This window comes from Bufo bufo, chromosome 2 (genome assembly GCF_905171765.1).
Source record: "Bufo bufo chromosome 2, aBufBuf1.1, whole genome shotgun sequence".
In the NCBI taxonomy this organism is placed as follows: domain Eukaryota; kingdom Metazoa; phylum Chordata; class Amphibia; order Anura; family Bufonidae; genus Bufo; species Bufo bufo.
Genome location: NC_053390.1, coordinates 504531817 through 504544165, shown reverse-complemented (window position 1 = coordinate 504544165; position 12349 = coordinate 504531817). Strand labels below are relative to the sequence as shown.

The 12349-nt window shown below is 42.9% G+C and overlaps 1 protein-coding gene across 1 annotated transcript in view; it reads right to left on the bottom strand.

The window, feature by feature from the left end:
- Positions 1-12349, bottom strand: part of LMNB2 (lamin B2) — an 89188-nt gene that overhangs the window by 21553 nt on the left and 55286 nt on the right. The window contains exons 4-8 of the mRNA XM_040417826.1: positions 9446-9571; positions 9177-9347; positions 6932-7057; positions 6557-6777; positions 830-1139 (exon numbers count right to left, since the gene is read on the bottom strand). Of these exons, the coding sequence (XP_040273760.1) occupies positions 830-1139; positions 6557-6777; positions 6932-7057; positions 9177-9347; positions 9446-9571 (954 nt within the window). The remainder of the gene's footprint in view (positions 1-829; positions 1140-6556; positions 6778-6931; positions 7058-9176; positions 9348-9445; positions 9572-12349) is intronic.

Genomic DNA, 12349 nt, shown 5'->3' with positions numbered 1-12349 from the left:
AGGGAACCAGTTACATTGAACGTGGTGTCGGAGCCGCAGGCAGCATGTTATATAGAGCAGATGTAGCTGAGCAGATTGATATATACGGAAGACGATTCAGTAAGTTATAATTTATTACCTTTAAATTCCTGCTCATTCTTGGCTCTGAAGTCAAGAAGTCAGTCCCATCAGTGATTGACAGCCTTCTCTCTGACTGTGTACACAGATAGCTGTCAATCACTGATCGCACCGCCACCCTGACTTCAAAGACCAGAATAAGGCTACTTTCACACCAGCGCTTTTTGCAGAGCAGTCATGGATCTGCAAAAACGCTTCCGTTACAATACAACCACATGCATCAGTCATGAACGGATCCGGTTGTATTATGTCTTCTATAGCCATGATGAATCTGTCTTGAACACCATTGAAAGTCAATAGGAGTCGGATCTGTTTTCTATTGTGCCAGAGAAAACTGATCCGTTTGGCTCCGCTTCATCAGGCAGACAGCAAAACACTGCAAGCGAGGCAAACTGATGCATTCTGGGCGGATCCTTATCCATTCAGAATGCATTAGGGCAAAACTGATCCGTTGTGGACCGCTTGTGAGAGCCCTGAATGGATCTCACTAACGGAAAGCCAAAACGCCAGTGTGAAAGTAGCTTGAGCAGGAATTTAAATGTATAAATGCCAAGTTGTACTGAATCTTTTCCCATAAAACTATATATCAATCTGCTCAGCTGCTCCCGCTTTATAACCCGCTGCCTGTAGCTTACATTGCATTTCCATGGTGACAGATTATCTAACCCCGATGATATTTACAGAAGGAAGAATGACATGAGACAATAATTACCTCATCAGAACTATTTTTTAGATGAACAAACTTTCCGTCCTGGTCAATCTCCTCTATAGTGACGCTACCAGTTGCAGTAGCCTGTTGTGACATATGGAACTTGCTACTACTGCTTCGTTCCCCAGCGCTGCTTGAACCACGAGGCAGTCTAGCCCAGCTAGCAGAAGACTGAACATTGCCGATTTCCTCACTTTGTCCGGTTTCCATGCGTTTTCTTTTATTGCGAGACTGGCGAGTGGTAGCAGAGCTGCTGCTTGAAGTAGCTCGAGATACTGTGACATGAGACTGTGGGCTTGGTGACAATTTCAACCTTTAAAGCGTTTAAGACAGTTATTCAATGAATAAGAAACTTATTTTCACATCTATAGAGGCTAAACAACAATACTCCTGCAAAATGGGGGTTGTCACCTTCCTGTCTCTACCATCTTAAGCAAGCAATAGTTTAAAGAGGTATTCCTCAACTTCTAAAGTGATGGCATATCATTAGGATATGTCATCACTTCATGAATGGTGGAGGTCTGACCTCTGAGATTCTGGAGCATGAATGGGATTGCAGTGCTCATTTAGATCTATGCCCCTTCATTGGTTTTCTTTGCACAGCCAGGAGACTGCACCCAGCCCAATCGCTTCACTCCATATGCTAATGATATACCATCACTTTACAAGATGGGAAAATCCATTTTACAACTGGCTGAGAAATGGATGATTGTACTTTTGTCCAATACCACCACAATCATGTATAGTTTAATATAAGATGCAGCAGAGAGAAGGATTAAAAAAAAAAAAAAAAAAACACACAACAGATCAAAATTTCAATTGTCTGTTTGCAACTTTGTGTCAGTTATGTGCGGAATCCAGAACTTATAAGTGATCAGAACAATGGAAATTACTAGTGGTGACATGAACTCACCCATAAAGGGTCATTTTGGTGACCTAACCTATTTTAAAAAAAAATATCTAAACTACAAGCTTACTGTACCGTATCATCCCTAACCTGATGTATTTCCCCTTCCAATGGATCCCCTGTGCCTTTTTCTGCAACCTGTTAGCTCTCGATGCAATCCTATATCATTTTAAACTGTCATGGCCGCGGTGCCAGAAACAGGGTCCTGAAACTACAATTCCTATAATCCTTTGCTGCACTGCTGTGGTTGGATGAGTTCATGAGCACCTCTGCTCAGTCATTGGCTGCTAGGAGTGCTGTGTGACATGCACATCACAGTAATTCCCCTGCATCCCAATGACTGTAGAGTTGGCGAGCACATTCATTTCCCACTGTCCAGATAAGATGAACATGAATGTGTGTGTCAGTGCGTGTTCACATCGCTGTGCTGAGACTCGGTCCAGCAAGAGAGGAAGAAACTGCGCATGTTCGACCATAGCTTGACAAGAGACTACAGGTCGTAACTGGAATACCCCCTTTAAATGTGTTGCTCCTTATCTGTAATAAACCAGTTAGTACTTATCTAGGAGATCCCCTCTCTGATTATCCTAGCCTGGCTCTATTTACTGGCTGCAGCAGTCACGTCACGTCGATCACTGGCCTCAGCAGTGCACCAAAGAGTTGTGACTTCACCACTGCAGCCAGGTAAATAGGGCCCAGCCGGCAGAGCTGAAGAGGCGGTGTGGGATTTGCCAGGTAAGTACTTACCAGTTCTTTAATGCAGGCAATCCCAAAGGTTATCCAATTTTTTCATGAAACCGACAACCCCTTTAAGTATCATTTATTGAAAACCTGTTATTTACTCCAATTTAAAAGGGAATCTATCAACAGTTCTGAGCATGAAAAAATGGCAAAAGCACTGTTTAGTGTTTGGGGTCAAACATAACTTTATAGACTGCTTTATTATCTGCAGCAGTGTCAAATGAACTTTTATTCTGCTGGGTACCGCTCTGGAAAAATGAGATTACACTTACAAGTAATCTGTTTTCTTTGAGCCTACGACAGCACCCATGGAAAGACCACCTCTTACTCCTCAGGACAGGAAACCGCTTTAAAAGAGGGACCATCCTCTCCATCTCCAGTCCTTTTCCAAGAACTAAGACACATAAGATAATATTTATTAATTTTTTTGGGAAGGGAATTAGCCGGGTGCAGTCATAGGCTCAAAGAAAACCGATTACTGGTAAGTGTAATCTCATTTCCCCCCTCACCTATGACAGAACCCCCCGACCACCCCCCTTTTTGTTTGACTTGGTGTTAAATAGGTCTACTTCCGGGATGCCCCATAAGGCTGAAATCCTGTTGAAAACCACCTGATCTAGGGACTATTTGCCTTAGCATAGATGATGACTGCTGAGGAAATATGCTTCTACGTTGTCTACCCCTTTTAGATGCACAGCAGAAAGATCAATGAGAATCCACCGCTAGTTTGACAATCTGGTGGCTTAGGGCCATCAGACTCGGAGCTCTGGTACCACCCTCTGTCTGTTGATATGGGCAACTGCTGTCATGTTGTCCAAGTAGATCCTGACATTTCTGCCCTTGATCATCGGAAGACTCTAAGTCAACACTAGCCTGATTACATTCAGGGACACGAGTCCCAGTACTGACATGGCCTCCCTCAGGGAAACTATCTGCCGAGAAAGAAGGTTCTGAATTTTTGAAGAGATTAGCAGAGCCTTGTGTAAGGGAAACAGACCTCTGAGATCTTGAATCTAGGATCATCACCCAAAAACTGCATCTTTGACTTTGGTGCAAACTGGACCTTTCTATGTTTATCTCCCAATCTAGCTTGTCCAGAACCGCTCTCAACCAGGTAATCTGTTCTTCCAAGATGTGATCTAAATAGGCGAGGAGAAGAAAATAGTCTAGATAGGGAATGATCACTAAGCCATTTTCCCTCACATGAGCCATCATCTCCGCAATGATCTTAGTAAAAACCCTTGGGGCCCGAGACAGTCCGAAGGGAAGGGCCTAAAACTGAGCATGCTGAATCCCGTTCTCTAGGAGAACTGCTACTCTCAAAAACTTTTGGTGGTGGGAATGGATAGGAACATGATAATATGCATCCCTGAGATCTGCTGACTCAATGGATTCCATCTGAAATTTTTCGTACACCAAATAACGGTTCAGATACTTTAAGTTTATTATTGTACGAAAAGAACCAGTTTTTTGTTTTAACAAGAAAAAGACTTGAGTAAGATACTCTTGCCTCTTCCTGCTTTGGAACCTCCACCAATACTTTTTTTGCTAATAGGGACTAAACCTCTGAACTGATGGCTGCCTGTTTTGGGGGGTCTGAATGATAGTCGTCAACACAAATCTCTCTGCTGGCAGCTTCTGAAAATGTAATTCTAAGCCCTCTCTTATAACCGTGGGCTGTCAGAGATTTTTTGCCACTGACCTGAGAAGTGAGACAGATGACCGCCCACTGGAGGCCTGGTGTCCCAGAAAAAAGAAACCCTCTTGACTTTTTTGCTGCTCCTGTAAATTGTCTAGACCTTTCTCTTCCCATGAAAACTTCTTTTAAACCTGGGGCAGAAAGATTTTTTTTTAGGGAGCTGCTGACTGGGTAAAGGAAAACCCTTTTTCTTATCAGAGGCCTTATCAAGAAGATAGTCTAAAACCAGGCCAAATAAGAATTTCCCAACACTGAACGGCACAAAGGTTAGCATTTGAGCTAGCGTCACCGTTCCAGCTCTTCAACCAGATAGCTCTACAGGCAGAATTGGATAAAGCCGAACCACTGGACGATAATCTTAGGGAGTCCGCTGAATCAGCCAAATTATTTTTCTTAATTTCCCTGGTTCTCTTCTGGCCCTTTGTTTACCTGCAATAACAATCTCTGCCCTCCCCCTGCTCTGCAAAGGGAGTGAATAAGTCTTCCCTGAGTAACAGGTCTGCCTGCTGGGAGACTCAGTATGTTCTATGTGTAGGACTACAGGACCCAGCTGTACAATGACACTGATGATACACACAGGATCTTCCCCCTAACCTGTTGTGCAATGCTCTGCAGAACTCCTGTCAGCTCCTTTGCCCAGAATTTGTCTCCTCATTGCCTGCAACTACTCAGTAAACCCCTGAGTCTGTGCTGCTGAAGGGGTTAAGAATCCAGGAAGAGAGCAGACAGCAGCAGTGGAGGGGGCGTGGCCAGCACAGTGAGGTCTTGTGTACAGACTCATCTGATCTCTCAGGCTAGTACAAGAATCATCAGAGCAGGGAAAGAAACTGACATCACAGTTCATGTGACCCCCAGTGAAGTCTGAGAAAGAAGCAACAACAGATGCAGAAAGTGCATGTTAAAGCTGTTACATTTGATTAGTTAGAAACATCTAAAGAACAAAAAAAATAACTGGGACAACCCCTTTAAATAAATGTCTGCCCTTCTATCCATTGGGTCATTTAGAGAACCCATATCCTCAAAAGGGGAGCGCAGCTTTTTTTAAAGCTATTTTGGCTACCGGGGCGTCTAGCTTTGGGGCTCTATCTCAAGAGGTACTCGCTTCCTCATCAAAGGGGTATTTATGCTTAACAGAGGAGGGTATGAAAAACTTCCTATCATGCTTTTTCCATTCTTTATCAAGACTTTTCTTCTCTTCTTAGGGGCCCAGACCTTCAAACAGAGTCCTGAATAGACTGTAGCGGCTTTTGATCATCTAAACCCATAGTACCTCTTACTACTTTTACTAAGGAATTAATGTTCTCTGTATAAAAAAGCGGCTTCATCATCAGAGGAGTCATTTGATAAGACATTTTCCTTCTTCCTCCAATCCAGAAAGCACATCACTGTCGCTAGAGAAGGGATATAATGCAGCTGCAGAGGTACTAGGGCGGCTTTTTAGCAGACCACTAGCCGACTCCTTAACCTCCTCCTGGATCATCTGCTTGATGCTGCCCATCAGAGACTGATATTCCTCCTCCATTAACTTGCTCACACAAGCTTGGCAAAGGGGCTTTGCCCAAGCAGAGGGTAGCTTCTTTTTACATATAGCACAACCCTTGTCTTTGGATCTGGAGACCTTCCTAGACTCCTTAGACACCTAGATACAGAAGATGACCTCCATGAGTAATCAGCAATATTGCACATAGGTGGATCACCCCTCTTACCCCACCGCGGTACAGGCGTATCATTGGTGGTTTCAGTGGCTTCTGCGCGCTGAGACTGATCTATGTTCAGACACTGAATCTTCTCAATGGAGGAACTGCCTGCTTCTTCACCAGCGAGGCAGTTGAGCCCTGGGGCACGCACACTGGCTCCCCCCTACTTCCGGCTTACAGCTGTGCTTCCCTCCACTGTCACACCGGAAGTACATCACTGCCCAGGCCGCGGCGTCCCTGTGCACGCCCCACCCCCCTTAGAACAGGAAACAGAACTGGATGTGAAAAGGGTGGTCCCTCTTTTAAAGCGGTTTCTGGTTCCTGTTTCATGTCCTGAGGAGTAGGAGGTGGTCTCTCCATGGGTGCAGTTATAGGCGAGGGGGAAAGTGCATTAGTCTTCTTCACAGACCCTCCACCTCTGAGTGACAGCTGTAGGTGTCACTCAGAGGAAGGGGTTGTGAAGCAGCTTAATGCAGAGAGCACCTCATAGTGAAGCACCGCTTTCAAGGGGGGAGCAGCACCCACAGAATAAAAATTAATTTCACACTTATGTAGATAATATAGGTCTGATATGAAAGGTACATTTTGTTCTGCTCTCCCAGACCCCTAATGACTGCTGTCATTACTGCTCAGACTCCCTTTAAGATACAAAACCGTGTACTCACAAACAAAGTATTCATAGTTACCTCTCCTCTTCTCCTTCCAACAACTTGCGGTATGCATTTATCTCCATATCAAGGGCATACTTCACATCTAGCAATTCTTGATATTCTGTCAGCTGCCTCTGTATATGGTCTCTCATGGCTGCAAGTTCTTTATCCTTATGGTCCAAAAGTTTGCGGTATTTGTCGCGTTCATTGGACAGCAATTCCTCCAGCTCACGGACACGAGCCTCTGATGCATTTAACTGAAATGCAGAACAAAACAAAAATGTAATTTTGTTACGTTTTTCTTCACTTATTCTGAAGTTTCCACCTGCACAAATACAACAGAAGTTCCTTGTTACTAATCAAACAGTAAGTAATAATTTCATAATCAGCCCACTCAAGTCAATATTGTACCTGCTTCTGCAGACCTGTAAGTTGGTAAGCGAGCGCCTCCACCCTCATTCGTGCCTCACTCAGCTCTTCTCGGACTGCTCCTGCAGCCTGGTCATTGTAATCAGTAGAACGCCTGATGTTGTCCAGCTGCAAATAACAGATATACCTTCATTAAATAGAAAAGATTTGCAAAAGACAGGATAATGTTGAGATCACATCTAAATTTTGTGGATTCAGTTTTACTTTTCTGTCATAGGAGCAGAAAAACAGAATTCAAGGTGTAACTGACATCAATGGCATGGCATGCAGGGCTCCAGATGGCGACCAAAACGGTCGCCAATGCGCCTTAAAATTTGCAGATGGCGACAAGACTTTTTAGTCTTGTCGCCATTTGCGACTGTACCGCCGCGATCCTGCGCAGCCTAAGTTCCCTTCAGTAGCACTGCAGTGAAGAAGGAAGGAGTCCCTCCCTCTCCACTGTGACGCGGCCGCCACTACCACTGCGCCACCAATGAATGTAAAACAAGTATAGGCAGCGGTATCACAGACCCGTCACCCGGCCTCAATAACAGGGCATGCGATCCGCGGCCATTAACCCCTCAGGTGCCACAGATCGCATGCCCTGTTATACCGCTGCAGACAATTGTATGAAAGAGGACCTTTCGTGGGTCTAAAGAATATGAACTTAATAGCAGGCTGCATAGAGCGGCGCCCAGGGATCTAAGTGCACTTACTATTATTCCTGGGCGCCGCTCCGTTCGTCCTCTGTGGCCCCCGGTATTTTCAGCATTCAGAGGAAGGAGGAGGAGACGCCAGTGTGTCTCCTTCTCCCTGACAGCAGCGCTGTCCAATCAGAGCGCAGAGCTCAGAGCCAGGGAGGTTTTTTCTCCCTGGCTCTGAGCTCTGCGCTGTGATTGGACAGCGCTGCTGTCAGGGAGAAGGAGAGACACTGGCGTCTCCTCCTCCTTCCTCTGAATGCTGAAAATACCGTGGGCCACAGAGGACGAACGGAGCGGCGCCCAGGAATAATAGTAAGTGCACTTAGATCCCTGGGCGCCGCTCTATGCAGCCTGCTGATAAGTTCTTATTCTTTGGACCCACGAAAGGTCCTCTTTTTAATTACATTCAATGGTGGCGCAGTGCTCCCCCCCCCCCCATTATCACTGGCCACAAGTCGTCGTGTCCCCCTCCCCTTCATTGTTATATGGTGGCCACAGGGTCCCATCCCCTTCATTGGTGGCAGATTACACTGCTGGGGCTCCGATTGTTACCATGGCAGCCAGGACGCTACTGAAGCCCTGGCTGCCATGTTCAGCTCTCTGCTGCTGTGTGCACAGAGCCCAGGGCAGCAGGGAGACATGTGAGATCCTATTTACCCTGATAGAGCTCTATCAGGGTGAATAGGACAAGGGATGACACGATCCAGGTTCTAGTCCCTAAGGGAAGAAATGGTTATTAAATAAAAAGTAAAAAAACACCAAAATACTAAGTTTAAATGGCCCCCTTCCCAGTTTTACATATAAAATTTACAAACAATAAAGAATAAACATATTACATATCGCCACGTCCCAAAAAATGTGAGCTATTAAAATATTAAAAAATATTCCCGCTCGGTGAAGGCCGTAACAGAAAAAAAAACCTCTAAACCACGCAATTCGTCATTTTTAGTCACCTTGTGCCCCAGAAGATGTCCCTGGATGTGAGAGGTATGTGGTGCTGTTTTTTCCTATATGTAGTGCTGGCTCATTACTGTGACCTGCGTCTCATCTTCTCAAAGTCCTTTTTTTAAAATTATATGCATTTTAAATTTGGCGACTAAAAAATTTAATTTGGCTCCTAAATTTTTTAGTTTAGGAGCCAATGGCTCCTGGTAATTTTTTTTTGTCTGGAGCACTGGCATGCGACGCTCCCTTTAGACTTATAATGGGGTCTGTCTTGTTCAGCATGCTGCAATAATTTTAGTCATATATAATGGAATCTGCGACACAGACATGTGAACAAAGCCTAACAGTAAGAGAGTTGATAAACAGAAAATCAAGGGGAAACTTGGCCGTCCCATAACATTGCACATAAATCCTTAAATTAAATTTCATATACGCTAAAACACAATTTTGTAAAGATCTGCTAGCACACTTGTTTCAATGGAGTGGCAAATCAAACTCTTAACCCTTATGCTCTGCATCAATGGGTTTACTTTCAAGGATATTAGAAATAAAGCATGAAAAAGGGTCAAAAACAGATCACCAAAGGAATAACTTTACATTACCTTTGCCTGGTAAGTCTGCTCCATCTCCTCCTTGTACAGTCTAACTTGTTCATCATGCTGTTTTCTGAGTTCATCAAGGGCTTGTGCCAACTTAGATTCATATTCATATTTTTGGCCTTTATCTAATTCTACAAAACTGCGTTCCTGACGTTTCCTGGTCTCTCTGAACTCCTGAAATTTTTATAAAAGTAAAATTGGAACACAGCTGTCAATTTTTACTGGGTATGTAGGAATAAACCAAGCTGTTAGTTTAGAAACAAATGCTGCACCTCTTCATATATATTCTTTCTGAAATCCAGGTCCTCTTGCAGACTCTGGCAACGATTCTCGAAGTCCACACGCATCAAAGTTTCATTTTCTAGCTGCCTCTTGGCAACAGCGTGAGCATCTTCGGCCTGGTGAAGGAACAAAAAACTCTTACCAGAATATACATAACTGAGTAAAGTGGCTGTACAAGAGGTAAAAATCTCTGACAACCCCAACAATGTGTTAAAGTAAACTAACACTTAACCCCTTACTCCAGGGGTGCTCCCACAGCTGTTTTTTACAACACGACATGGGAACAATGTAGCCAATGCCTTCATTGGTAAAACACTGAGGAAAGTGATTGGCTGCAGCAGTGAGGTGCCAATTCCAGGCACATCACTGTCCACAACATTTTCTCTGCGACATGCCTGCATTTAGCACTTCACTACTGCAGCCAATCACTGTCCTCATGCGTAGACCACTGAGGATAGTGATTAGCTGTAGTGGTCATGTGATGCATTCAAGGGTGACTATATGGGTGACTAACTGGCAATTAGGCTTGAGTGAATCGACCTTCAAATCATAGATCCGAAGTCGATTTGTTCAAAAACGTCAATGTTAATACTGTTTCCTAAACCTAGTCTCGCCCAAAGTCGCAAAAGACTTTGGTCAATTACTACTGTATTCATGTAGTAATAGAATAATGAGCGAGCACTCATACACTTGGCAACCAGATTGACATATGCGGAAAATATTTATTAAATCCCCATAAAATACAAGTAATAAAATTTATAAGAACAATGTAGCAATAATATACAACATTACAGTCACATATATTGTGGTAGATATGATCGACACTATATTCATATGACTCAATAGTGTCGATAAATTCAATAATATATATCACACCAAAAAACTTTCAAGTATATGCTGTTATTTGGGAAAGAGGGGGCGCTATCATCTAGCGCTCTATCCCAATTTGGGAAACTGAATGTCACTGAAAATGTTGTAGGTGTATTCACTGGGAGCGCAATATGTTCATAAAGTGTCCACAGGAATCCTGATAATATGAAAAGTCTCTTATAGCATATCCTTTTAAGCTCGATATGAGCTTTGGATTGAAGAAAACTTTAAAATCGATGTTTGGCTTACCGTCTAGCGTCTGCTGTCTCCCTATTGTTTCAATGGAGCTTTAAATATTTGCCGGCTTATTCAGTCGCTCCATACAGCAAGCTGGTTTAAATTTCGCGGGAGTTCCAAAGATAGCAGGAGTTGCCACTCTGTTCCGCAATTTCCTTTGGTGCAGCTTTCGACGATAAGAATAGTTAATCCTTTACTGTAGAGATTTTCTTCTGTATGGCCATACAGTAATATCGGAGGCTTTTCAATGCAGGTACATCACTTGTTTCACCATACGCGTTACGGGTAGATTCACAATCCCTTCCTCAGTGGTCAAGTGTCTGCCTGCTCTGCCTCCATTTTTATCCATTCCTTTAATTGCTTCCCAAATCTTGGACACCTGTTGTTCATGCTACTCCCAGTTTGCCAGGGAATCCTCCCACATAATCAGGGGATAATTCTATACAGCCTTGATTTTTTATTTATTTTTTTTCCTCTTGCAGTTTCCATGCGTTTTTTATGCGTTTTTTGGGGACACATGCGTTTTTTGGCCCAGATGTCCCAATTGGTATGATATATCATTGTGTCAAACTCTAGGATTCCTATGAAACTTTCAAGATTCCTCACATCTATTATTTATTGTTTTATATTCTTATATTGATATTTTAATCTTGAAAATGTGTTTAATAATATTTTATTATAAAAAGTCATTTTATAAGTGTTAGCAATCAGATATCAAGTTTATATTTCACACAATGATATATCATACCAATTGGGACATCTGGGCCAAAAAACGCATGTGTCCCCAAAAAAAAAGCATAAAAAACGCATGGAAACTGCAAGAGGAAAAAAAAAAAAAAAAAAAAAAAAAATTTAAAAAAATCAAGGCTGTATAGAATTATCCCCGGATTATGTGGGAGGATTCCCTGGCAAACTGGGAGTAGCATGAACAACAGGTGTCCAAGATTTGGGAAGCAATTAAAGGAATGGATAAAAATGGAGGCAGAGCAGGCAGACACTTGACCACTGAGGAAGGGAGAGTGAATCTACCCGTAACGCGTATGGTGAAACAAGTGATGTACCTGCATTGAAAAGCCTCCGATAATACTGTATGGCCATACAGAAGAAAATCTCTACAGTAAAGGATTAACTATTTTTATCGTCGAAAGCTGCACCAAAGGAAATTGCGGAACAGAGTGGCAACTCCTGCGATCTTTGGAACTCCCGCGAAATTTAAACCAGCTTGCTGTATGGAGCGACTGAATAAGCCGGTAAATATTTAAAGCTCCATTGAAACAATAGGGAGACAGCAGACGCTAGACGGTAAGCCAAACATAGATTTAAAGTTTTCTTCAATCCAAAGCTCATATCGAGCTTAAAAGGATATGCTATAAGAGACTTTTCATATTATCAGGATTCCTGTGGACACTTTATGAACATATTGCGCTCCCAGTGAATACACCTACAACATTTTCAGTGACATAGTTTCCCAAATTGGGATAGAGCGCTAGATGATAGCGCCCCCTCTTTCCCAAATAACAGCATATACTTGAAAGTTTTTTGGTGTGATATATATTATTGAATTTATCGACACTATTGAGTCATATGAATATAGTGTCGATCATATCTACCACAATATATGTGACTGTGATGTTGTATATTATTGCTACATTGTTCTTATAAATTTTATTACTTGTATTTTATGGGGATTTAATAAATATTTTCCGCATATGTCAATCTGGTTGCCAAGTGTATGAGTGCTCGCTCATTATTCTATTACTACATTTGCCTTTAAAAGAGGGTGGGGT